General features: G+C 40.8%; 1 protein-coding gene across 2 annotated transcripts in view; it reads right to left on the bottom strand.

Annotated features, from left to right (window-relative positions):
• Positions 1-19,706, bottom strand: part of sema3fa (sema domain, immunoglobulin domain (Ig), short basic domain, secreted, (semaphorin) 3Fa) — a 51,263-nt gene extending 31,557 nt beyond the window's left edge. For both annotated transcript variants that reach the window (XM_034083612.1, XM_034083610.1), the window contains exons 1-2: positions 19,364-19,706; positions 17,717-17,870 (exon numbers count right to left, since the gene is read on the bottom strand). In XM_034083612.1, the coding sequence (XP_033939503.1) occupies positions 17,717-17,828 (112 nt within the window). In that variant the 5' untranslated portion in view covers positions 17,829-17,870; positions 19,364-19,706. The remainder of the gene's footprint in view (positions 1-17,716; positions 17,871-19,363) is intronic.
• Between the last annotated feature and the right edge of the window lie 4,899 nt (positions 19,707-24,605).

The raw sequence follows: 24,605 nt of genomic DNA on the forward strand, positions 1-24,605 counted from the left end.
GGTGTTGGTGCGTTGTTTGAGTGTAAATGCTTGTGTACAATTTATGGCACACCATGGACAGAATGTCATCCCAGGAAATGCCCAAGGACGAGCCATGGGACTTCAAGTAAAGTAGAATGTTGCGAGATGTTGTTTTTAAGCCACAAAGTCTACAGAGGGAGGCAGTTGAGGTGGATGGATGGGTCAACAAATCATTGGGCTTTGACACTAGAGAATGCCGTTCATGGTTTGTTTCTTATAGGCTATCAATGTCTTTTAACAGAGACCTAGATGTTGCTCAAACAAGCTGATCTTGATAATAGCTGTGGTTCCAGCAAAGATAGGGTTAGGGAAAACTGTAGATCAGTAAAGACACCACTGTTGTGCTTGTATGTGTAAGGGTTCAATCGTTTGTTTATTATTTTCTTCCTTTTTTCAAGAAAGCATTCATTTGGATGATTTTCAATTCACACCAGGCGATTGCCAAAGTCAGATAACAAAAATGCTGCTTCCTCTGTTTCACAAAATAAAACTAAATGACCTCTAAGTGAGGAGTGAGGGGGAAACAAATATCACAACAATCATTTATCACTTTCCCTGTCCTGCATCTACTTCTTCAGGTTGTTTGAACATGTCCGCCAGCCTTGCACCATCCAGAACATTGTATGGATTATTTAAATATCCCACATTTATAGCATCGACATCCATCTCAAATCTCCCTGAGTATGCCTGGTAAATGTTATTTTGATTTATCACCTCGCTTCCTCTGACACCTTTCCTTTACCTCAGCTTGTCTGATCCTGCCAGCATCCACTATCCCTTGTCTGCATACCAACGCATTGAGATAACACACAGCCCTTTCTTAAACACCCAGCATGCCGCAGGTAAAAGAAGCAGGGTGATTTATGCATGATGTGCTCAGTGATGATGTATTTTCTTATAAATGCTTCACCTAGTAAAAGGATTTAACTCTAGCATGAAGAAAGGGTTAACAAGAGTGGTTAAGAGTCACGTCTAATTAGATTTTTTCCTTGTACGATGTGAGGGTCTAAGGACAGAGGGTGTCGTTTTCTCATACTGATTCTTTACAAACTGTGCTGTTGTATTTGTTGTAAAGTGTCCTTATTGTAAATTATTTTTACTGTATGTACAGCACTTTGGCTCGACCAAAAATCGTTTTAAAAATGTGCTATATAAATAAAACTTGATTTGATTTGATTTAAAACAGATATCCTTCATCTGAAATGTTGAGCAAAACAAACATTTTTCAAAAGTTGACAAAATAAAAAGTCTGTGGTTATGTGGTTCCATTAGCTAATGTGCAAAATTACTTGAGAGGGTGTTACATGATGACTTATTCAAACAAGGAGCAAAAACTCAACATGGCATTTCATTCCTGCTTCCCTGCTAATGGCGTTTATGTTATTTTAATGAATGACTCTTCTGTCAACACACCATGTGGCGCTTTGTCAGCTACCCTGGAGACAACGAAAGATGACAAGCCCCCAAAGCCACTGGCTCAAGCTGAACTGGGAAGTGTCTAGTGTGTCTTCAACAAACAGGCCACCCGTAGAGATGGGGCACATGTTTCGAATGTGTTTTCACCCAATCACCCAACATTTTGGGTGATTTTGCAAATGTCGGATGGAAATCCATTAAATAAACTCAGGTCTGGCATATGGAATATTTGTGAAATGGACATTTAGTCTCCTTTGTTGTATGCACTGCATTATTCAGGACATGCCTTGTGCGCATAATCATACAGTATATTGGCAGTGAAACAAGATGGTCAATTAGAGGTTTGTGATGTGAATATAAATGTGCCCTCGGCCCTAAATGGCCAGCCAGGGCAGCCAGTTGAGCTCCGGGGTCACCGGTATCTGTGGTGTTATCATACTGCAAGCCACTAATGGGCGAGTGTCCATCTGCTCCTGCACGTTCAACATAATACTGCGTTCCCTGCGGCTGCATACATCCACTTGACCCGACGTGGCTGTTCGACAAAAGCAGGGTCACCCCCAACCAGGTAGGTGTCAGCGCAGATCCCGGGTCGAGGCTCGTGCACTAATGCTATATGACAGGCGTGGGACAACCAGATAATGCTCGACAATCGGGCGGCTGGTTGTTGAGCAGCGTGGAATAGTCCTCAGATGGGGAGTTGAAGTCTGGGCCTGCAGCGAGGTCCTGCTTCTCTGTCTGACAGGCTTTGTGCTCAGTTGATAGCGAGTGGGAGTTTTGCCACAAAGACTGTGACAGGCATGCATAACCATAAGACCAGCTGTTGGTTGGTTGGTTGGTTGGTTGGTTGGTTGGTTGGTTGGTTGGTCCACCACTTAAATAAAAACTAAAACATAATTTACTTATAGATGGGTCCAAGTGAAATTCAGTACAGACATCCATGGTCTCCAGAGGATGAATTCCGGTAACTTTGTTGATCTCCTGACGGTTCCTGATACCGTCATCAGCAGGTAAACTTTTTCACTTATTGTACATTGGCATATATCTCAGCATCTATTGGATAAGAACATCATTTGGTACAGACATTCAAGGTTTCCAGACAATGTACACTTAGATTGAGAACAGAGAAATGTAATTCAGACACTGAATTGTGATAACTATGGTTATCCCTTATCTTTACTTCAAGCGCCATCATCAGGTCAACATGTTCTTTAAGACCAAAAATGATCATCCTAATGACATTCCCATCCGTCTCTGTTGCAATCCTCTGTTAAGCCACTGTTTAGTGCTCATATGCAAATATTAGAATGATATTGTAAACTCAGTTGTTGAACATTAGAATTGCTAAACATTATTATAGACTGTCATTAGGAGGATGTGAGCATACTAATGTTAGCTTGGTCTTGTTTCTCAAAACAGAAGATTATTTCTAACCAAACTCACTTCTGTACTTTCTAAGATAGAGATATTCAACAAAATAATATGTTCCGTGGCTGCCACTCCAAGTCTTGGTTGATTGAGACATACAAGAATGTTAAAGCTCAAGATTATTCAAAACACATTCTCTAAAAAATTGTTCTTTGCAAATAATCAAACACAACATTCCTCTAGTAATCCATCTACGAGAGGCCCGGGAGAACCAACAGATCAATACGGCATTGACCTCATAAGATCATTCTGAAGGTAATTACACTCTGCCTTCCCAGTCTCTTAAGCTCTGCAACCACAAGCTTGTCTAAGAAAAATAAATGAACTAGCAACATGCTGACCGTTCTTGAGAATATTCTCAAACAGAAAAAACACGATATTACCTGACACGTTATCACAGGTAACTCCTGAGCTGGTATTACTTGGAAGTAGCTCAGGAACAATATTATGTTTTCTTCTTTTGGCCTGGTTGAAAGCAGCTTGAACCCCACAATGTGAGATATTACTTGCTAGTGTTTCACTTCTTGTGTTTTTGCCCAACGCTGGCTCTGCTTACTCTAAGTATCCTCTATCACCAAATACTTCACAGAACAAGCAGTTCCTTCATCTGGATGTTTGTTCTTTGCTGATTCTCTGTTGGCACGAAGAGAGCTGTGGTCTAACGGCAAAAACTGCGTGCAAACAGATATTTGGAACAGACTGCAGAAAAACATCCCGGTCAGTCCTTTCATCAAAACTATCTTTTGTATTTGTCTTCCTTCAACAGCAACTGTTTTAAATGTGGTACATTTACAAGCAAGGCATTTCATACAGTCAATACAGTCACACAAAAGACCAATGCACACACACACAGAGATTGAATTGACTCATTCAATGAATCGCAGCAGGAAAGATGGTGAGAAAGAAAATAGGGAGACCAACTGGTGAGAATAAGCTGACTGGATGCTGTGAGTGACAGAGCATCCATGTTAACTTGTCAATTTGCTATCTGTCTGTTTGGCATAACAAGAGCAGAAAAGTGGAGAAAACAAAGTGGGGCATGATGACTGTCAGTCAAGGGTATTCATCTTTTCTAAGTGGAAGAGTGGCTGTATGATGTGAGATGATGGCAGTGGGGACGGACGGAAGTGGACCTGAAGTGGGGAAAGAAGGGGAAGAAAGGAACACAAACAGTGGGAGTGCTACATAACATTATTATGGAAACAGGTTTAAAAACTAATTCAAACTGTAATGACCGGAGTAAAAGATTATATGAGGCCACATTGTTGCAGTGATGCAAACTTGCCAAACATTTCATAGATGTTGTTTCCATTTGCAATTCATCATCACATGCCACCTGTCTTGTTTGTAGGTCAAAGGGTCTCAGCGATAATTTGACAAGGTGATAGCTGAGCTGCTCAGAGGTGTGAAGGAAGCAGTAAGTGGCACAGTTGCAGAAAACAGCAACAGGTGGGGCATTGAAGTGTATTCTCACAAGGTAGCAGTCAACTTCGGCATTGGAGTTATGTTTGTTCAAGTATCCTCGTAAAAGGAAGCACTGACTCAACAATGTGACCAGAGGAATGTTGCATGCGTTGGTCTTTCTAAGCAGGAGAGGCCTGCATTACTTACAAATGAGGGTGCTTCACAGCAAATAATTACAGGCTAAATCAACCATTTACATTCCAATAGGTTAAATATGTGCTTTGAAAGCAAAGAAAATGCCATTCAAGATGAAACACGTTGGCAGCCATTACAACTTAAATGGATAATGTGAATTGTCTGCTAAAGGCAGGCCCCACTCTCACAACCCAGCCTGCAATTAAAGCAAAGCTGCTCAAGGTCAGGCTGAGTGACAGGCTGACAGACCTATAGATTACTGTCTGTCTGTGTAATCCACAGCCTTTTTACTCCCTTTGCTGACTGACGCTCTCACCCCTCCCATTCAAAACACCAGCGCCTGTTGATTTGGCTGCTTTCATGTTTGATGGACAGATGGGACATCCTTCTCAGTGACCCTGCGACCTTCTTCTCACCCACGACTATACGGGTCGGTGTGCAGAGTACGGCTGTTTAGGGGCAGTGGGGAGAGGATGATTGTTTTTAGTAATAAATGATATATATATAAATATACTTTTCAAAATGTAATTATGGGGTTGGATGGTAAGGTTTTGCAGACACAAAAGACAAAGTAGCATAACAATCATTAAGAAGAAGCAGGAAGCAAGTACAAGATGGGGGGAAAAACTAAACGAGATAACACGCACATCACATCAAGGACTCCGGTTCTCATAAAACCTTTATGTCAATACTACACAGCATTAACTGCACACCAGGCATGACATTGGCAACTAAGTATACCTGCTGTTCATGCACCCAAATACCAACAGCAAATCAGAAAGAGGCTTTGATTTCCCATGCATGTTGATGTTGGCAGTTCTGCTCATCGAGATTAAGTATGCACACAAATGGAGATAGACAAGAAATATTGAAATTACCTTTCCAACAGTTTAACAGTGATAATTCAACACATTCAAAACCATTGAGGTAGTGTCTCATTACCATTTCAAAGAGTAGGATCTATCAATTCCTAGCTATTTGGCTTCAGGCTCACAATTGCACTGAAAGCAACAAGTCTGTACTTAAACATCCAAAAGGAGGATGCTCACACACAAAAGAAGGTGCTAGCTGGAAGTACCTGTTTTGATTGGAGAGTGGAGGAAAGATGGCGGGATATGAAGAGAAACAAATTAGAGGAAGGAAAGAGTCTTATCAGTTAGGAGGCAACATGTGTGACAGAGGGAAATCTTAGTCACAGTCCCTCCATCCGTCCTCACACAGGGTGCTGAAGGAGGCCAGTGATTGCACGGACACATGGAGGCTCAAAACCCTCTTATCTTACGCCTTCATACCTTCTCATAAATCAGTGCTTAGCTATCCACTCGGCACTGATAAGGCAACCAAACAGAGAGTGATCCACACCAGGAATGAAAAGAAATAGTTTTTCTTCAAATGACCTCTTTTGCTCTCTCACACTCCCTTCTTCTGTATTCGTTATCTGTCTTTTATTAATCAGAACTGGACAGCAGAAATGTGTTCTTCTTTTTTCTTGGGGATTGATGGTTTATTTTTATTTTCTCTTGTAGCTTCTCCAGCAGTCTGCTTATGATCATCTTAAGAAACACAAGAAAGTGTTTGGAGTGCAGAAGATTATCTGTTGATCGTCACACAATCAGCTCCTGCACTAAAGCGGCAAAAGGCTATTATTCAAACAGAGTTTTAGAAGCCATGTTCAAAGCTAATTCTGTATTTTAATTTTGGGTTTGATGGTGAACATCGTTGTTGTGTTCATTGCAAATTCACGATTTTTAGTATAGAGATAACATGCTTTTAGTTTTAAAAGCAATACAATCTTTGGAGACACCTATTGTCATTCTTACCCAGACTGAAGTCTGATCAGAAATCTGGGCAATATGGGACCTTAAAAGCAAAACCGGATGTCACACGGGGGAGCAAACTTAGCTTTCTTGAAGAAGTCCACACCAAATGAATTACTTGTTGCGCATTATCTTTATAATGTCACAACAAGATACTTAATACTTCAGGAGCAGTCGCATGTTTAAATTAATTAACTGTACTCCTGATATACCTGTTAATGCAGTGATGAATATATTGGTAGTTTATCGAGAAGTAAATACAACAGCACAAGTATAATTCATCTGCTGGATTGAGCAACACTTTGCATATAATAAAATATCTTTGCAACCAAAATAAACATTCCCGATATGGCTTATAGTGACGCTAAACAATCCTGTTAAACACTACAGAAGGCAGTGTGGTGTGGTTCCTGTTGATTTTATGGTCTAATTTGCTCAAAAACGCATTGCAAAGGTTTGTGACTAATTAATCAAGCATAGATGGTTTAATAGGACAATGTAATCTGGCCATGGTCGTGAAAAGGTACATTTCACACTTTGCCCTAATTCTTTATGGAAGTGACATTGGTAGAATCAAAAGCCACACTAATGAATTCTAAGCTTTTCATACTTTGTAAATGCGATTACACTCGTACAAAGCATCATTTAAGTTGGATATCTTCCCAATGTTAAAAGACACTTTTTGTTTCCTCTGTTTGAGTGGACCACATTAAAACTCGATCCGTCAGCCGTGGACGAAAAAGTTTGTGTCTCTTGTGTTTGTGCCAGGAGGTGCCGCTTCCTCCAAGCCCTCCGAGGGGCCGTCTGTGCTCTTCCATCATTGTAGTGCGACGGAGCGCATGGTCCAGAGGAGCACATCAATTCATCTAACATGAAATCCTGCAGAACATGAAACCCCCGGATCACAGCCAAGCTTTGAGCGATGACTGCTTCAGCATTTGTGCCAAGAGGAGGAAAAGTGAGAGACGAGAATGATGAGGGACAGAAAGCGAGAGGGAGCAGAGGGAGGAAAGGGGACAGAAAGAGATGCTTTGAGCGTTAATGCCGTGCCAGTGTTGTATGCCACTCCCCCTCCGCTACCCCGGGGACATGAATGAAGTAAATGAATGATGGACCCAGCCCACACAAACGCCCCTCTTCCATTGAGACCAAGCAGTCCATTCAAGGGGATGAGTGAGGCGTCGACACCAACAACAACAAAAACTACAGCAACATAGGAGGCCCTTGCTCCTATTTCTCATTCATACATATGTATGCCGTTACACAGACACACACATATGGCACAGATACCATGGACAACACTGCCAACATACCATTAGGGACACCTAGAGGGTTCCTGAGAACAGGGCTGACTAACAAAGCGTTGAGGCAAAGGGGTGTGAACGGGGCAGACACAGAAAAAAAGGATCTTGGCATCACGTCAATGCAACGGCCACAATGATCGGGGATGAGAGGCCATCTCCTCCCCTCCACAATCAGAACATTATCAGGAGGACCATCAGAGCATGAACCCAGAGAGAAGGCCTGGAAACCTCATGTTGCACCACATTTGACCCTCCCTCCTCCTCTGGGCTCTTCTCTCTTGTTCTTTCGAGACGTGATGGGTTCAGGGGGTTCTCGCCCACACAGGCGTGATGTCACTCAGAGGTCTGACCTTCAAACTTAGGCATTACAGCCCGAAGCCACAGCAGCTAATGGAACATGGGGAATACAAATCTAATTGGAGCTGGATCAATCTGACAAGGGAGGCGTTGCTATTTAGCAAGCATGTACATCTCAAACTTTGAAGGTGGGCTTCGTAATGATGTTAGCATCTGACTGAGGGCTCAGTTTTCACCAATTAGGGTTAGGGAATGTATGAAGAGTGTATGAAAGCAAGAGATTGAGGTAAAATATGAAATACAGCTCTAACGGCAGCAGCAGTAGGAAGAGAAATGTTCCGGCTTTTTAAATCCAATAGCGAGACACAACTGCAGCCTCCCACAGGATCATGGTCAGGCTCAACCACAGGCCTAATTTCTCCCATAATCACATAGACAGCTACTTGGTCTTTATCCAACATACACTGTTCACACAGCCCAGTTGATGGAATGGTTAGAATCTCCCACACCTGAAACATTCTTCAAGTTGTGGGCGCTGAGACTGACTGAAACACAACTTTGACCTTTAATTTATAAAAGGAAACACTTCCCATAAAACGTTGCCAAACTGGCACAGAGCAAGCTACACTATACTTTGATCATATAACGTTTATAAACACTCTGCAAAAGGAAATATTTTTACTCTGGCTTCCCATCATGTTTCTAATGTTGATGAATAGATGTTCACAACGCACTTTGGGATTTAGTCCAAATGTTCGTGCCAAAAACACTTTTTCTTAGACAATCTCTGTGACAATCTGTAAGTGTGAATAAAGTCAGTATTTCATTGACTCTTGCAGAGGTTATTGCCGGGGCATTGGCACAGAGCGGGACAGTCAGACGCAGTCACCAGCTGAGGTAAACCATCTCAACCAACACTCTAACACCGCTAATGGGAAGCAGACACACAATTTGTCCTGAGAATGTCTTTGTGCTCCCACACTCCTTCTCATTCTCAAATCCCTCCATCTATCCACGCTCTGGCTGAGACAGCAAACCTGACACTGATGCCCTGTAGTCCATTAGCACTCTCAGAGAGCCCCGTGTGAGTCTGCTCTTTTGCTCCCTTCACATTTTCCTCCACTCACCCTATATTCCTAACAGTCCTTACTTTGACTCTTGCACTCCCTATCTGACTCTCTCCGTCTTTCTGTCTTCTGCTTCTCTTCCTCCCGGATGATGTCTGAGCTGGAACAACACACGATTCCCAAGTTCAACATGTCAGACTGTGTGCATAAGGAGGGGAATACGTCTGTAGTCACTCATGTGAAATTCAGATGACATTAAAGTAATGGGGCTGCGAAAAATCCCCGTCGATACCATCAATAGCTGCACAGATCTCTCTGTACGTCAGAAACACCTGCATCACCGGTAAAACAATTCAATTCATACACTGTGAGCTCTCCACCACGGAACGTTACTCCATGTCCAGCAAGGGTGCAATGTTTTGATAATTTTTTTAAGTCAGACCAAATAGGGACATTTAAGAGGCTAAAACAAGTAAATATGTTGCATTTTTCCATGATCCTTTAGAAACTATTTATCTATTATCAAAATGATTGACCGACTAATCACTTGTTTCAAAACCACTGAACTAGTTTCTGCCTTCAACTAAACACAAAGCTAAAGCCAGTGACCTTATTCACACACTATGAACTCGCGTAGGGGTAATTCTTGCTTGTTATTTCAATGTCAGTAAATCAAAAACTCATAATACACTTATTGCTAGTATAAAACTGAGCCACATGAAATAAGCTTGTTATTGTTAAAATTGTTGGCGGTGAAGGTTTACTTCAATCAAGTGCTTGAAAGTCTGAAGAAGGTAAATCACTGGAGCGAGTTTAGATTGAAGGCGTTTATGATTGACTTAATAAATATATTGTTCCTCTAATACCAGACATAGTTCTTATAAACATTACCTGCACTTATGGCGCTACATATACACACACAGTATATGTAGCTCCACATGACCTAGTGTGTGTCCCCAGTAGTTTTCCCACCACAAGTGTTCACACCGGCCACCATTTGAACGAGGTCGAAGGCACTGCAGTAACAGGATCCCAACACTGACAGACAAATGATAATGAATGATAGCTGTCTGAGTAAACAAGTGGAGGGGTGCCCTTGACCCGCTGTCACCTTAATTTTAGTCCGGCCTACAACAAACCCCCTCCCCTCGACTCCCATACCTCAGCCACATCTGGTTGGCATGGTTGGAGCCTCCAACAAGAGAAACCAATCCTTCACTTAACTCCCCAACTCCTCCACAAAACCACACTGTGGCCTTTTAAAAGTCTATCGTTTTAGCAAATGTATTTTTTCTCATTTGTCTTAACTAAGCCCTGAAGCCTCCATGCCGCTTCACTTCAAGATCTCCTGAAGCAGACGAGACAGCAGACATCAGGGGAAATAAGCACAATGCTGTGATTACATTGCACCTCTCCCCTCTGTTGAAAATCATCTCAACGTGATTCGATTTGTGAGGAGTGACAGGTAGATGCTGCTATGGCAACACAACCAAATCAGTGTCATACAGCTCTTTACAGACGCTCTGCAAGCATGTGTGCACACTCAAGCATGTACACACAAACAAGGCAGCAAGCATATGGACTTGACATGAATGTTCAAAGACTCTCCCATTACTCTCAGTCACTATGAATCCTAAGAAAATACTCTCTTGTAAAAGCAATGACAGACTCTGTTTCTTAATGTTGTCATCAAACATCCTGCAGTTGGTTAGGTTGATCACAGCCTGCATAATAACCTGCCTCTAATAATGACTAAAAATCACACCTCAATAATTATGGGCACTGTAAAGTACTCGGAACAATTATCGAGACATCATCCTCATGTACCTCTGTAGCTTACATTTATCTTCAGCCAGATTTCAATCCAAAAATGTATTGGGTGAAGCCAAACACAAAGAGACTGAAACATACACCAGGATAGGGCTGGGTCATTCTACAGAAAAGGTGGAATCTGGGTGATACAAATCTGCTGAAATATATTCCTTCTAAAAACATCTAAAACCTGTTAAATAGCAATAACTAACTCTTAACTTGATGAATCCACAACAAGTAGAGCTTAAAGTATTTTTTTTTTTTTTTTTATTATTTTTATACAAAGCTTATTTGTATAGGAATGTCACTGGTGTTACGTGTTACCAGGAAGAAGAGTAACACCAGTGACAATTTGGAGAAAACACTACCATTTTAACAAAATGGCTGCAATGTGTCAGACCAAATATGGCTTCAGTCAATATCAAAATCGTTTAACTCTTCAATACAATACATTTTCCCATTCAAATGTTCACCCCTAGGGCTATGCAATGAGTAACACTAATGACAGACTTGAAAGACGCATGTAAAATTTGAAGATAAAATGACACCTTTAACAAACAAAGTAAGAAGTATCTGACTTTCCTTATGTCTTTGTCCACTGCACTGCCTCCAATGATCTCTTGTTACAGGAGGCACTTCAGAGACAGTACATTACTTCAAAATAAAAGTGTTTTGTGTAGCAATAACACCAATGACGTAATTTTGGGTGACTGACATTTATTTGATATTATTAATAATAATTTGCGTTTTTTTTTTACCATTTCAGTGTTATATTTAATGCTTGTAATGTTATGTAAATTAGATTTATTTATTGAAAAAAAAATCTTTTAAATTAAAACTATAGGCTCCACTTCCATGTATGATCAAAGTGACAAGGCAGTTCCTTGAACTTGACATTTTAAATAAATTGCAATTTACGTATAAAACCATTTTTTTTTTTTTTTTTATTTAGTACCATTGCAAAGACAATCTCTATTTATACAACATATATAATGAATGTGAGTATTAGGTCAACGTCATGTATTTTGGTGTCTGCAAAAGTAAGTGACAGCACTTCCACCTTTTCTGTAGAATGACCCGGCTGCTCGATTATGGCAAAAATCATAATCTCGATTATTTGGGTCAATAATTGTAATTGCGATTATTAAATGCGATTATTCATTGACTTTGAAAACATCCATTTAAAAAAAAGTCATAATATTAATAATAAAAAAATAATCGTTTTATTTCGATTAAGTTGTTTTCGTAATCTTTGCAAGCCATAATCGTAATCGCGATTAAAATATGATTAAATGAGCAGCCCTACACCAGGATACACTGTCTACCCCACACACACATTTATCACAGCATGTTTCACCCGCTGCTGAATGTTCCCCCCCCCCCGGTTTGTTTGAAAATGTAATAAAAAGTGAAAGGTATCCCACAACTCTGCATGCATGATAAGGATCCAAGTCATATAAACCTTTAGTATAATTCCACTCAACAAGCATTTGCAAAAGGAGGAACATTGATGCTGTTCTTAGTTTTAAGTTGCAGGTGAAAGTATAGTAGTTTGCATGACTAATAAACATGTGTTGACAGCTAATATTACATTAGTCTTTTTAACACACTCTAAAGGTTCACCTCTTGTCCTATACCAACATCCTTCCCTCAATCATTACTGCATATTTTCACTGTGCATTGTTAGTAGCTGCAACACATCTCCCAGAGGAAGAAAAGCTTATTCTGAGATAAGTAGATCTGCTCCTCCCCCGTACAAATAATAAAATCTATGATTAAAATGCCTATTAGCTAGAGTCTGGAATAATAAATAGCGGAGTGATTACGGTTTTATGTGGATGTTGTGCATTTGTATCACCGCAGGGGGAGATTCCCAGCATTAACAAGTGCATGGGCTCATCTGCCAGCTTTGAAAAACGATTAGAAGAAGGAAATATTTCGCAGCAAACTGTTTTCACTTAGTGAATCGCTTCCTCTATGCATTTCTCTTTAAAAAAGGGTGGGGGAGCCAGCAATTATTGAGTGAAAACGAGAAAAAGAGCTACATTGGAGACAGATTATTTCCTTTCAGATCTGCGATATAACTTCTGCACTTAAGGCACGTTTGCTGAGCTGGTATGGAAAACCTTTCAGCACATACATCCACCCACTCCTCCCCTATATTTCCCTTATATATTCCCCTGCTCCCTCACCTTTGTGTCTTCCTCTTAAGGAAAGTCTGGGCATTTTAGAGACCCCCCCTCTCCCCTTTCCCATTTTGAGTGTACAGAAACAGCTGCTGTGGGCGGCACACTGGGTGCTCTCCTCCCTCACCTCACACTGCCAAACTCTTATCAACAAGCAAATAGAGAGGGTATGAGTGTAGAGTAAAGGCAGAGGAGGAGGACGACGAGGCAGAGGAGGAGCGGGAGATAAAAAGAGAAAGAAACAGACAGGAAGGACACTATATTTAGCACTGGAGCTGTCATCTTCTGTTTTTCTCTCCTGAATAATCATAGTTTGACAGCATGTATCCTGCAGAGCAGAGGTTGCTCTCTGCTCTGCCCCTCATCCACCGGCAGCATCTCTAGAGAGAAAGTAGAAAAGTATTGTAGTAATTGCTGCAGGCTTGCGTGCCACAGCCACCAAACATTTTTCTGTGGAAAATGTTTTCAGTGCCCTGACATTCTCTAATGGAGATCATCGGGAAGGGAGGCAGCTTTGCCACTAGTTACAATGTTGCATGTCTTATGCATACCAAGAGAACAAACTGCAACCATGTACGTCAAACGAGGAGCAACGTGACTAAGTGACATTTCTAAAATGCAGTCTTCCTTCCATAAGTTCTAGGAATTGAGCACATGTAGGACAGGGACAGTGAAAGGCTGTGATGATGACTATCTGTTGGGAAGGAAGTAAACAAGCTCAGCTGGTACAGTAGGTAGGCCCAAACATTGGTTGTTGCTATGTCTTTTATCTTTAAAAAATCCCAGCAACAGAATAATAATTTCCATTAAGGACAAACACCAACACAAAATCCCCATGTAAACCATCAGGTGTAAAACAATGCAAAAACAATCTAGCTCTATTCCCCGAAGCCTTTATATTATTGACCACCTCTATACCCTACATACATGTACATTGGGCAAAGCAATAACATTAGCACCTGACCCTGTAGACAATTACTTTCATCATTACGTATTACCAATAAATGATTGATAACATTAAGGCAATCTCGCAAGGATATTTTGCTTTGCAATACATGTCTCATTATGTTTAACATCTCTGATGATGCATGTAATGTAATGCACTATAACCTGTAATGAGGTCTGATAATATGGCTAATTAATGAAATGTTTCAGCTTCACAGCAGAAGGGTTTCTGGGTTATTAGAACAAGCAATCTTTCTTGTGATTAGCCAGCAGTAGCCCGTTACATCTTCACCATTGTTTGAAGGAGCCAGATAAAGACAACGGAGGCAGCTCAAACATGTGTGTTTGCATGAATGACTATATATGTTTATATTCTTTGCTTCTGATGGATTGCTATATCAAGAAGCTTGTCTGTCAGGTTTGTCTGGACATTAACGGTCAGACTAAAGATCAATCCAGGGTAGCCAGGGGTCATGTGCCAGCAGACAGGTTAGCTGTCCATAAGCTTTCAGCAGCCCATTGATTTCTGAGACTTAATTGCAGCAAGGCTTGTCTGAGGCACTTTGTTCTGTGTCTGGTGTAAAGTGAGGAGGCTGGGCAAGGTGCAAGGAGATAAACTTTGCTTTGGTATCCCTCTTACAGTCTGGAGAATGTAAGGTGTAATGTCTCACAAGATGAAGATGAGCAGGACCAAAATAGTTTCTCTTTCACGTCAAGAGAACATCAACAGTGAGACCACCTATATAGTGGAATGTCACACTCTTATAACTAGAGGAAGACAAAGGGCTTTTCTCATGTGCTATATATACACGCATAAATCTGCCTATAGGACATAATCTCTGGAGGATGAGGTCTATTGTTGAAGAGAAAAAGCAGGAAAGTTCAAACTCTGTAGCAACTCCTAATTATTCAGAGGGTAAAGAGGTGGAGACATCTCACCATTTCTGATCTTAACCCTGAAAACTGTCAGGAGAGATAGATGAGACGGCAGTGAAGTTTTTGTTGCAGACTGACAATCATCGACGCATTACGTGGGACAAAAAGACAGTCCGGGAAAGTGCAGAGGCGGGAGTAACCTTAAGATCATTCCTCAAAATTGCCTGGCTTTGTCTGGCTTTCTTCCCAGAGCTAACCTTGCACCCAGGTGTTCAACCGAGGTCTAAAGCGGCCAAAGGAAAACAAAGTTAAACACTTTCAAATGGGCCCGGGGATTAGCGTAACAAGCTATTACTTGTTAATATGGAGCCATTCTCCCACAGTTTGAGGGCAGTTAACCTCGGCTGTGACTGGCTTCTGTTTAAAGGGTCACAACCTCACAGAGCCCCACACACTAAAATAGCACGTGATTATAGACCTTGTTTAAAAGTAAATATAGGAGTTTTCAGCAGCTGATCCAAGTCACCCTTTAGAAAGTCCTTTATGAGAGAGAGAGTACACCTTCATAACTCTGACCTTTTGTTTACATAACCTCATCCGCACTTACCTAACCCTAACAACTACATAATTTAACATTTTATTTTCCTAACCTCAACCTACACTTTTAGATTTATGTACAAGAAGGTAAGTTAAGCACTTAGTATAGCATGGTGTTAACCTATACTATTTTTGGGAAATGCACAATGTATAGTTTGATAGCTGCATTGCAGCCTGGTGTTTTGTAAGTGTGTGTGTTTAGGTTTGCAAGTCTTTTGAAGTCTGGGTTGATGATCTATCCCGATGAGCTTTGAATGGACATTCCTTTGGTCTTAGCCTCTGTTTGCTCCCCTTATCACAGTTAATAACTCAGCGTACACAAACACACTCAGTGGCTTCTTTAGGAACCTCAAAAGACAGAATTATCAGCTTAGGTGGCTGTTTACTTAGTAAACCTTAAGTCATCTCGTGGTTAAATGCACTTAATAGATTTTTTTTTTCAATTTGGGAAACCTGTATAGAGCTTGAATTTTGAACAAGAATACAAATAGAATATACAAAATGAATTACAAGTGCACATAATTACCTAGTTAAGTATATTTATTGTATTGAATAACAGAAAAATAATTATCAGATCAATTCAAATAAAAATACGTAGAACAATTAAGTAGTACTAAAGCAAGAGCCAAATACCACATTGAAGGATGTTCTTCAGACATTAAAATGTTTACCTGATACACCATTGTGATATTACACATGATCTGATTTGTCTGGGCTTTTATGCATGGAAATCTGATAGCAGTTAGCTGTGCAGAGTTCCAGGAAAACACACACACCGTACAGAAGAGCAGTGTACGTAGAATTGAAGTTCTGTGTAAGTGTTCATGGCAGATTGTCACACTTTAATGCAGAACCAATACTGTGTACAGATGTTATCCTTTTTCTTTAAAAAAAAAAATGTGTGCGCATCTACAGGATGCATATAACCTCTTGTTTGTTTCTCTGATCAAGGGCAAATAATTGAAAAGCAAAGACAGAGTGTTGGATCATTTGTGGAAAAGTTTTGGATTTCAGCCAAAGGCAGCAACCTCTTCTCTGCAGCTTTATAAGATGCAAATAATCAGTGGGAAGTGAACCTTTATAGATAAACATGTGAGGCTGGGTCACAGACAGAAGCACACTCAACAACGAAGTACCAAACAAATATATATATATTTTAGCAGCTACAGTCGGCAGCCCACATTTGAAGCTTGTCTCTTTGTTTAATAATCAAAGCAGCTCATTAAAATGTACTTGGATATGTTATCTGAAGCCTTTATTACAACAAATCTGTATGCCAGCACTAGGACACATATCATTAATCCTAAAGCCAATTATTTGGATAAGTACACTGGTAATTCCAAAATGAATAAAAACACATTATAGAGTTTTCCCAGAAGTACAGTAGGGTGCATAACCAATACAATCAGGGGATGCATAGCTTAGGGTGCATTTCTATTCTCCAGCTATCTGAAGTTGCTCTGCAGGGCATAAAGTAACCTCCACAACTAATTAAAAACTAAAAGGAACTCAATTAAAAGACGTAGAAAATAAATGAACTATTTTCTGCCAAGTAAATGTGGAACCCGTGGAGGGTGAAATCCAACTGGATTAGCAGCGAGAAAGTGGTGAGAGAGAAAACAAACAGCTGAGCAAAATATATAAGGAGGAGAAACTTGGCAAGTGTAGAAAATGAAGGATTTCAAAACAGTGATTTACAGAGACCTCCAGTTCCCATTCAGTGTTGCTAACTGTTCCACTGGACACAGAGGTGGGATCTGACATCTGATGACCTCACGACGGATGCTTATAAAAGTCTACTTGAGAGGCAGAAGCGCTATAAAACCTTGAGAGATTTACATGGACACGATGGCCTTGCTAGTGCTGGGCCGACAAAGCACCGGAGACTGCACCGCTGAGACCTATTTTAACGGGACAGTTCAACACACACAGGGTCTCATGTGGCACTGGCAAACATTCATAACATGCTGGATCTGATCCCCGAGTGTGTGCCCAGCCAAGTGTTAAATCTGACTTGATTTCTGAAGGGAGCCGAGGTCGCACAAAGGCCTGTTTGGGGAACAGCCAAGCGATTAAATAAAGAAATGTTCTCTGTCCTGAACGGTCAGGACAATCAGCAGCACATCTCCTCTGCCCTCTCATCACGCCTCACAATCAAACTCTCTGTTAGCCAGCGAAGGAATAAGTGCCAAGTCCTCCTGAATGTAGCTAGTGCTAGTAGTTTACCCATAACAAGACCAAGAAATAAAAGACTGTTGGAAGTAGCAACCATTAGACAGGTGATCTTGTCTGTATAAATCCAGAACTAAACAAACTGGATCACAGACGCAGCAAGCATTTTAGGGCCTTACCTTTGAAGGACAGGAAGATCCTGGGAGCAGAGAGGGGCTCGTTGGGGCCGGGCAGCACCCCGGATGATAGGGCCAGCAGGGCCATTACCCAGCACAGTTTGTCCCACAACATGGTTCCTCAGTTTTTTAACAGAGGAGAAGGAGAGCCCAGGAGCTGAGGGAGAGAGAGCAAAGCATTAGACAATGAGTCTCCCTCAAAAAATAAATGCAGCGACCAATTCTCAGCCACTGACCTTCAGTCTTAACGATTTTGACAACACAGAAAATCAAGCAGGGACTAAGAAACAAAGCGTCACACTAGTTGTGTAGCCTCCTTTTATCTGTTTATTTAGATATTCTTACAAGGAATCAAAATGCTTTGAATTTTGATTATATTATGTTCAAAAAAACAAGTAGGCCTAACTTAACCCAAATCTTCAAAACCAGAGAGTTTGGAAAGAAACTGCTGGTTCAGCATTGGTTTTCCATCATTGCTGGATTTCCTGTGGAAGCTCTCATTGTAATGTGACTCTCCTCATCGCCCACAGTTATTCTTGCATGGTCTGCCTCTGTGCTGTGAGGGCAGCAGTGTGAATGGACGGATTCTCCTTCAGCTGGGAGAGCCAGAAGGAGCCACCGCTGCTGCCCTCCCATACTTGTAATACATCGGACACAAAAAGTGTTTGCAAAGCAGCAAATAACTAGGAAAGGATTGTTTTTCTGCTACCATTATATAACAATAACTACATTTCAGCAGTAGTACACGGAGCCTGGCGCGCACTGGCAGGGCTCAAATCACAAAGCACATCAACATGCTGAGATGAGGCACAAAGGGAGATGAAGTTAATAATATCCCCATAAAAGGATCTGAAGACGCTCCAAATTATCAGCGGGAGGCCGAGGTGACAAACAAAAAGCTTGCACAGAGAATCGACTGTGCCACGTTTGGAGACAATACAACGATGTTAGCGCATAGTGCTTTGCTGTAATTATCCATGAATGGTATGATCTTCTCGTAAACGTGGATCTGAGTCTGAGGTCAAACTGTCAGTGAGGGTTTAAGATCAAGTTCCGCATTGAGCCCAAAGGCATAACTCCAAAGCAGACCGTTAACCAAAATAAAGCGTGACTGAGCTTTGAGTTATGAGGACATGAATATGAACCACGTGTCATTTATAAGAGGATTTTAAGATTGTCAAAAGTAGCGTTGAGGACAAGTGACATGCATTCAATTATGGCGGATAGCAGATTATGAAGATACAGCATCACATGCAGAAACAACTTTCAATGCCCTCTTAACTCACATTGTCCACTGAACACACGCACACACACACACATAGTGGTCTTTACTCTTGCAGCTTTTGAATTTGTAGTAGGCCTATCGGTCATTTAAAACTACCTCCCAGGCGCCAAAAAAGCACGCTTAAAACAAAATGACATGCGAACTTAACTTTGATGATTGGAAATATATCGTTCCAAATATTCAGGACAACATTATATCACAGAATTAAAAAGAAAACAAATAATTTAAATTATTAGAGCCCTAATCTTGCACAAGCAGCCTGCATCATTTGTATTGCACGAAATGTGTCTCCCTGATTTATGAGCACATCTGTCTCCATAGAAAAATTAATCTGACATCAAAACAGTACTTATATTTGAACCAACCTTCTAGTTCCGTCCAGTGACTATTGGGATAAAGCTGGCCAACATTTAAAACCATCCACCCCGGATCCTTTGAGCTCCTCTGTCCGCACGCAGTGAGTATCAGTGTATCCGCCGCAGATCCTGCACGATTATCCACAGAGCCAAACAAAGCTGGGATTTAAATGAACTTGACGCAGCCGCCTTAACTTGAAGTGATCTCTAAATCGCATCAACAGATTCTGTATTTTCCACTGAATGAGGTGAGAAACAAAGAGTTGTTCCTGGAGAAGAGTGGCAGAGAACCGTCTTCCATGCACAGCCACGCTCAAGTGAGTGGAGCAGGAAAGCGGTCTCTGCAGGTGGATCCGCCGAGGTCTCCCGGCGCTGGACACACCCATGGGGGAGGGAACCTACCTTAGCATCCCAGCGCTCCGTCCCGCCCCGAAATCTAGCACAAAACAAACGGGTCAGCTGTGCATATTCTGACTCCAGAGAGACTCCAGAGGTAAACTCTAAACTGAAATGATGAATATATTAGGGTAATAGGCAGCTTAGAGATGTGAAATATGTCATATTCACTTCATTAGGGGAAGACGTCCAAAATGTTCTGCTATCAAAACTCAAATATATTCCCTTTAAACATCTGGTTTTGAAATCTTAGTTTAATTACTTTAAAGGGTGTTTTGCAACTGATATTAAGTGTCTTAGTGTTACCCACTGACTAATAATTATCATATCGCATCTCCCATTTATACATAATTTGTTTTTCTTTTCTTTTTCCTATTCACTGTGGGGACACAATTGGTTTTTAATGACTCTTGCATTATAGTTTTCCAGCTGAATGTCGCTGTACATTTGAATTTGATTCATAGTGACGAAATTACATACTTAAATGAAACCCAAAGCCTTTTTGCAGAATATGCAGTTTATTTTCATTGCTATTAGCAAATATCTCTGTTACCTAAAGGTAGACATATTAAGATCAAGATTAAGATAAAGATAGATTGTGTTAAAATAAGCAACGGCAATGTTTTTGTATAGTTCTCAAACAGTGAAAGGTTAAAATATCTCCATAATGACTTTATAGCTGAATAAACAGTGTAAAATACACATACGCACTGTACAAGACATGGCAAACACAATATGTCTGAGAGAAGACAATATTTTTCTGTGACAAATTCACAGTTATTCAACATTTGTGTCCAAACTTCCTGCAAAGGGTCTTAAATACTCAACTCAGCTTTTTTAATACTATGGCTGATGCTTTTTCAAAATGCAGAGCTATTGTTTTACATGTCAAGAGGAAGCTGGAGTATGAAAATAAGAAGGAGGTTATTCTACAACTTCATTATCCTGACTGCCAGCTACTGATTTTTATTTGCTGACTGGTGCCAACATCGAGTTGTGCTGAGAAGCGTTCTGATGCCAGATTTGAGCCAAACAATTGTTCAGTATCTGCTGGTATTGGCAGTCGCACAGTATGGAAAAGTGTTTGCTTTTTGAATAAGGCATGAATCACTTTTTTCTCAAGAGGAGAATAAAGAATAACTAAGCCAACCATGATTTCAGATGAGAAGAAACATTTTCATATGATGCAAACAACTGCTGTGGGACTTTTTGGTACCACAGAAATGTGGCTGCACGTCTCACATAAGAAACATTTGAAAAGTGGCCAAACGCAGATAAGGTAGATTTATTCTGACACCTCGACGACCTGACAGAGGATCACTAGCTCTCGCCACCGATAGGCATCAGATATTCATGGGCAAATGGAGCCTTAAATCTTTTAATCACACTCGATCCCTCGCCTGATCACACTGGCTTATTTTGCTTCTTATTCAGTCAATGCACAACGCAGCTGATGCCCAATATGCATGCTTATTATTCCATATATGATAAATACAGTACCGTAGGTCTCATGCATGTCTTTGAGACCTTATTGTTGCAGAAACATCTAAAATCAGAAAGGAATTTGGAGGATACAATGACTTTCTTTCATTGAATAATGGCTGTGAAGCTGATATACTGTTTCCTTTGTGTGTGTGTGAAGGATAATGTTACAGTGACAAACCATAAAACCTGCACAACTGCAAAACTGACTGGGTGGCAATTTCACTGAAACGTACTTGTGAACGCGATATGGAAAAAGCTATGGTGAATGACTTTATTTAGTCAAAAATATGAATATGTTTCATTTATCAGCCTTTGAGTTGAGGAGAATACATTAGATAATTATAACAAAAAGGCATGTTCATGCTATAGGGGGACAAAACATTGCCGGATCCCTGGCTGTGACTTTGAGTTTTCTGTCCTTTGAAAGATGTCTTGAAGACAATCATTTCATTAGTTTATGCAAAATATGCTTTGCAGCATGACTCCGGTCTTTGATGCTCATAGCAGAGACATGAAGAGAGCTCAGCATCAGCATTTGCTATTAAAAGTGTTAAATTTCCCTTGATACCAGTAAAAGGCTCTTGGAAACAATTACCCTCACGCTGACGAGCTCACGCACACAGGATGGAAGACATTGATATGTTTCAGTCCATCTGAATATCAGACAATAAAAAATGCCTAACTTACGCAGGTGGGCGTTTGTGTTTGAAGTGTGGTCTGACTGTAAAGAAGCCAAATAAATAACAACTTTCATAAATATCCGCGACACAACTCCCAAGGACTCAACAACAATAAATCAGTCAAACAATAAAAACTCTTTCCCCAAACTTCCACTATCAGCACTTAAAATAATCCTCAATCAAAATGTGTGTGGAGCAGCCAAGTTTAATTGTTTCATTACCAATATTATTTTTGTTTCCCAGCTCTAACTATTCCTATTTCTCTCTTTTTTTGTCTTCCCTCTTCCTTCTTGTAGCCAACAGCTGCATGTTGTTTCCTATATTTCTTTTTAATCAACAATATTATTCCCATCTTCAGGCCTCTGGTGGCCTCACCATCTGTCACTTGCGTGAGACAAGAGGAAAGCAATTATTGAATCCTGGCTTTGAGGAGTGCCTGCCTTCATAAAAGTCCCTCATGCTTTCCAGTTTTTCCTCTAGGCTTGCTTTCTCTAGCAGCTATCTGTGGGATACAATGTGAAGGATAAAGTTGAATCCATATATCATCTTTAGGTGCCAGACCACATTCAGAGAAGTTCTGCGAAAATGACGTTGAGGGGTTTTTGTTCTGCTGAGAACATGCCAGGTTTACAAATCTGGGTTTTAACACTGCTGATGGGACACTATTGTTCTTTCTCTTCAGAAGTCTTATGATCTTTACAGATATTACATCACTTATCTTTGAATGCTTCACTTTTATCATCCAGACTGAATCTGTCAGTTTTAACAAAACTGTTTGAGTTGATTTATTTAAAATATTGTCATTTTCTTAGAGGATATACAGTAAAGGCAATGCTGCATATATTATTGTTTTCATTCTAGCCAAGTTCTCTGAGGAGGTCTCATAAGCATCACTTTGGAAATAATGCACTTATTTGTAGTTACTGTAGAAGACGCTGGTGGGTTGAATGGAAGCAGGTGCCGGTGGGGAATACAAATCCAGGCAGTATAAGAGCAGAGGTCACTCTCTCATGTGAGTTTCATTACATTCATTGCATTTTCCTCCAACCTTTTGCCATCAATGACTCCACCAGCCACGGAAAGTAATTATTAACAGACTGTGACAACCCTAACCTCTGCTGGCTCCACCACATGATGGGGAGGCAATTGACAGCTGTTCATTACTGATGAGGTGAATAAACAAGTGCACATCTGCATGTACACACACATCTTAATTACACGGGCAGATGTGAGTGCACACAACTGACCGTGCACATAACCAACACACACACACACACACACACACACACACACACACACACACACACACACACACACACACACACACACACACACACACACACACACACACACACACACACACACACACACACACAGCTAAGGATGCCGTGACACACAGAATGGCCCTCAGTGCACTCCGAGGGACACATCGTTTGTGTAGAATTTAATGAGGGAACATGTACTCATCTCCCCCTCACCGGGAGAGCTGTTACCTTTTGGTGTGATAAGATATTAAACCTTCACACAGTTTCTGCTGCGCTTTGACTAGTAAGGCAGCATGCTCATTAGCATTTAAATGGGAAAAGATAACGCCACACTTTGCAGTCATACCTCCCTCACAAAGCTGGCAGACAGGAGAAAACTTGAATCAGGCCCTGAAAACTTTGGCTGTTTATCATCTTATAGTGTTGCCTGTTTTATTTTGTTTTTACACCTTATATATACTATAACTGTCGGTGTGACTAACTTTAAATATCTATTTTATACAAACAAGAAATGTTTTTTAAGGGAAGACCAGTGGACAAGCTCTAAAAATACCACATCACATTTGAGTTATGAACAGTGATTTAATAGGGATTTAGGAACTGTTTCATATATATAGCTCGGTAGCAAAATAATACAAAGTTAATTGATGCAAAACTCATAGACAATGAGTTTACTCTCTTGTTGCTGGAGCAAACAATTGTATTGTTTGCTGGTGAATATGTAATCAGCCCAACATGCTATTTAGCGAATATACTGTTCTTCCCCTGATTACTCACACATGACATGCATTTTGATCTGCACTCTTAAGATTAATGACACTCTTTTCTTCATGCATATTCTTCTCATCCAGATCTCCCAGTGTTCTGCTTGATTGTAATGTTTCTGTTCGTATTTATCTCTCGGTCTCTTGTCACAGAAGCTGACAGTGACTCAGCTGGAGCTTTGCGAGGCTAAAAATGGGACAGCTGCCTCTTTTTTGAAAAATGACACAAGTTTGTCTCATTGTATCTGGCTCACGTGTCTCCTGCCTGGGAAACAGAGGGAGGAGGGCAGCTGTGGTGGGATGATTTGGTATGAATTAAAGCTGTTTCTTAACAGGCTCCACAGGGTCTGATCCTATCCCCTGCTTGGCTGGGGGATTCTCACCACCATTATCAACCAGAGAACAGCATTTATTACTTTACATCAGTTGTTTCCCCCCTTGTCTTTTTGCTATTCACAATAAAACATACTGCAAACAATAACAATGGTTTTATATTTAGCATGACATTATGGTTGAAGGTGCCCCAGCCATGCTACCTGTGGTTGGTTGAGGGGGTTTGTGTAATAGCTTTCCCATGCAGTGTGTTGGCGTGGGCCTCCTGAGGGTCCGGGCTGTCAGTGTCCTTCTTCATCGGCATCCAGCCGCAGGTCTCTGGCTAGAA

The sequence above is a fragment of the Pseudochaenichthys georgianus genome, chromosome 5, assembly GCF_902827115.2.
Source record: "Pseudochaenichthys georgianus chromosome 5, fPseGeo1.2, whole genome shotgun sequence".
NCBI lineage: Eukaryota > Metazoa > Chordata > Actinopteri > Perciformes > Channichthyidae > Pseudochaenichthys > Pseudochaenichthys georgianus.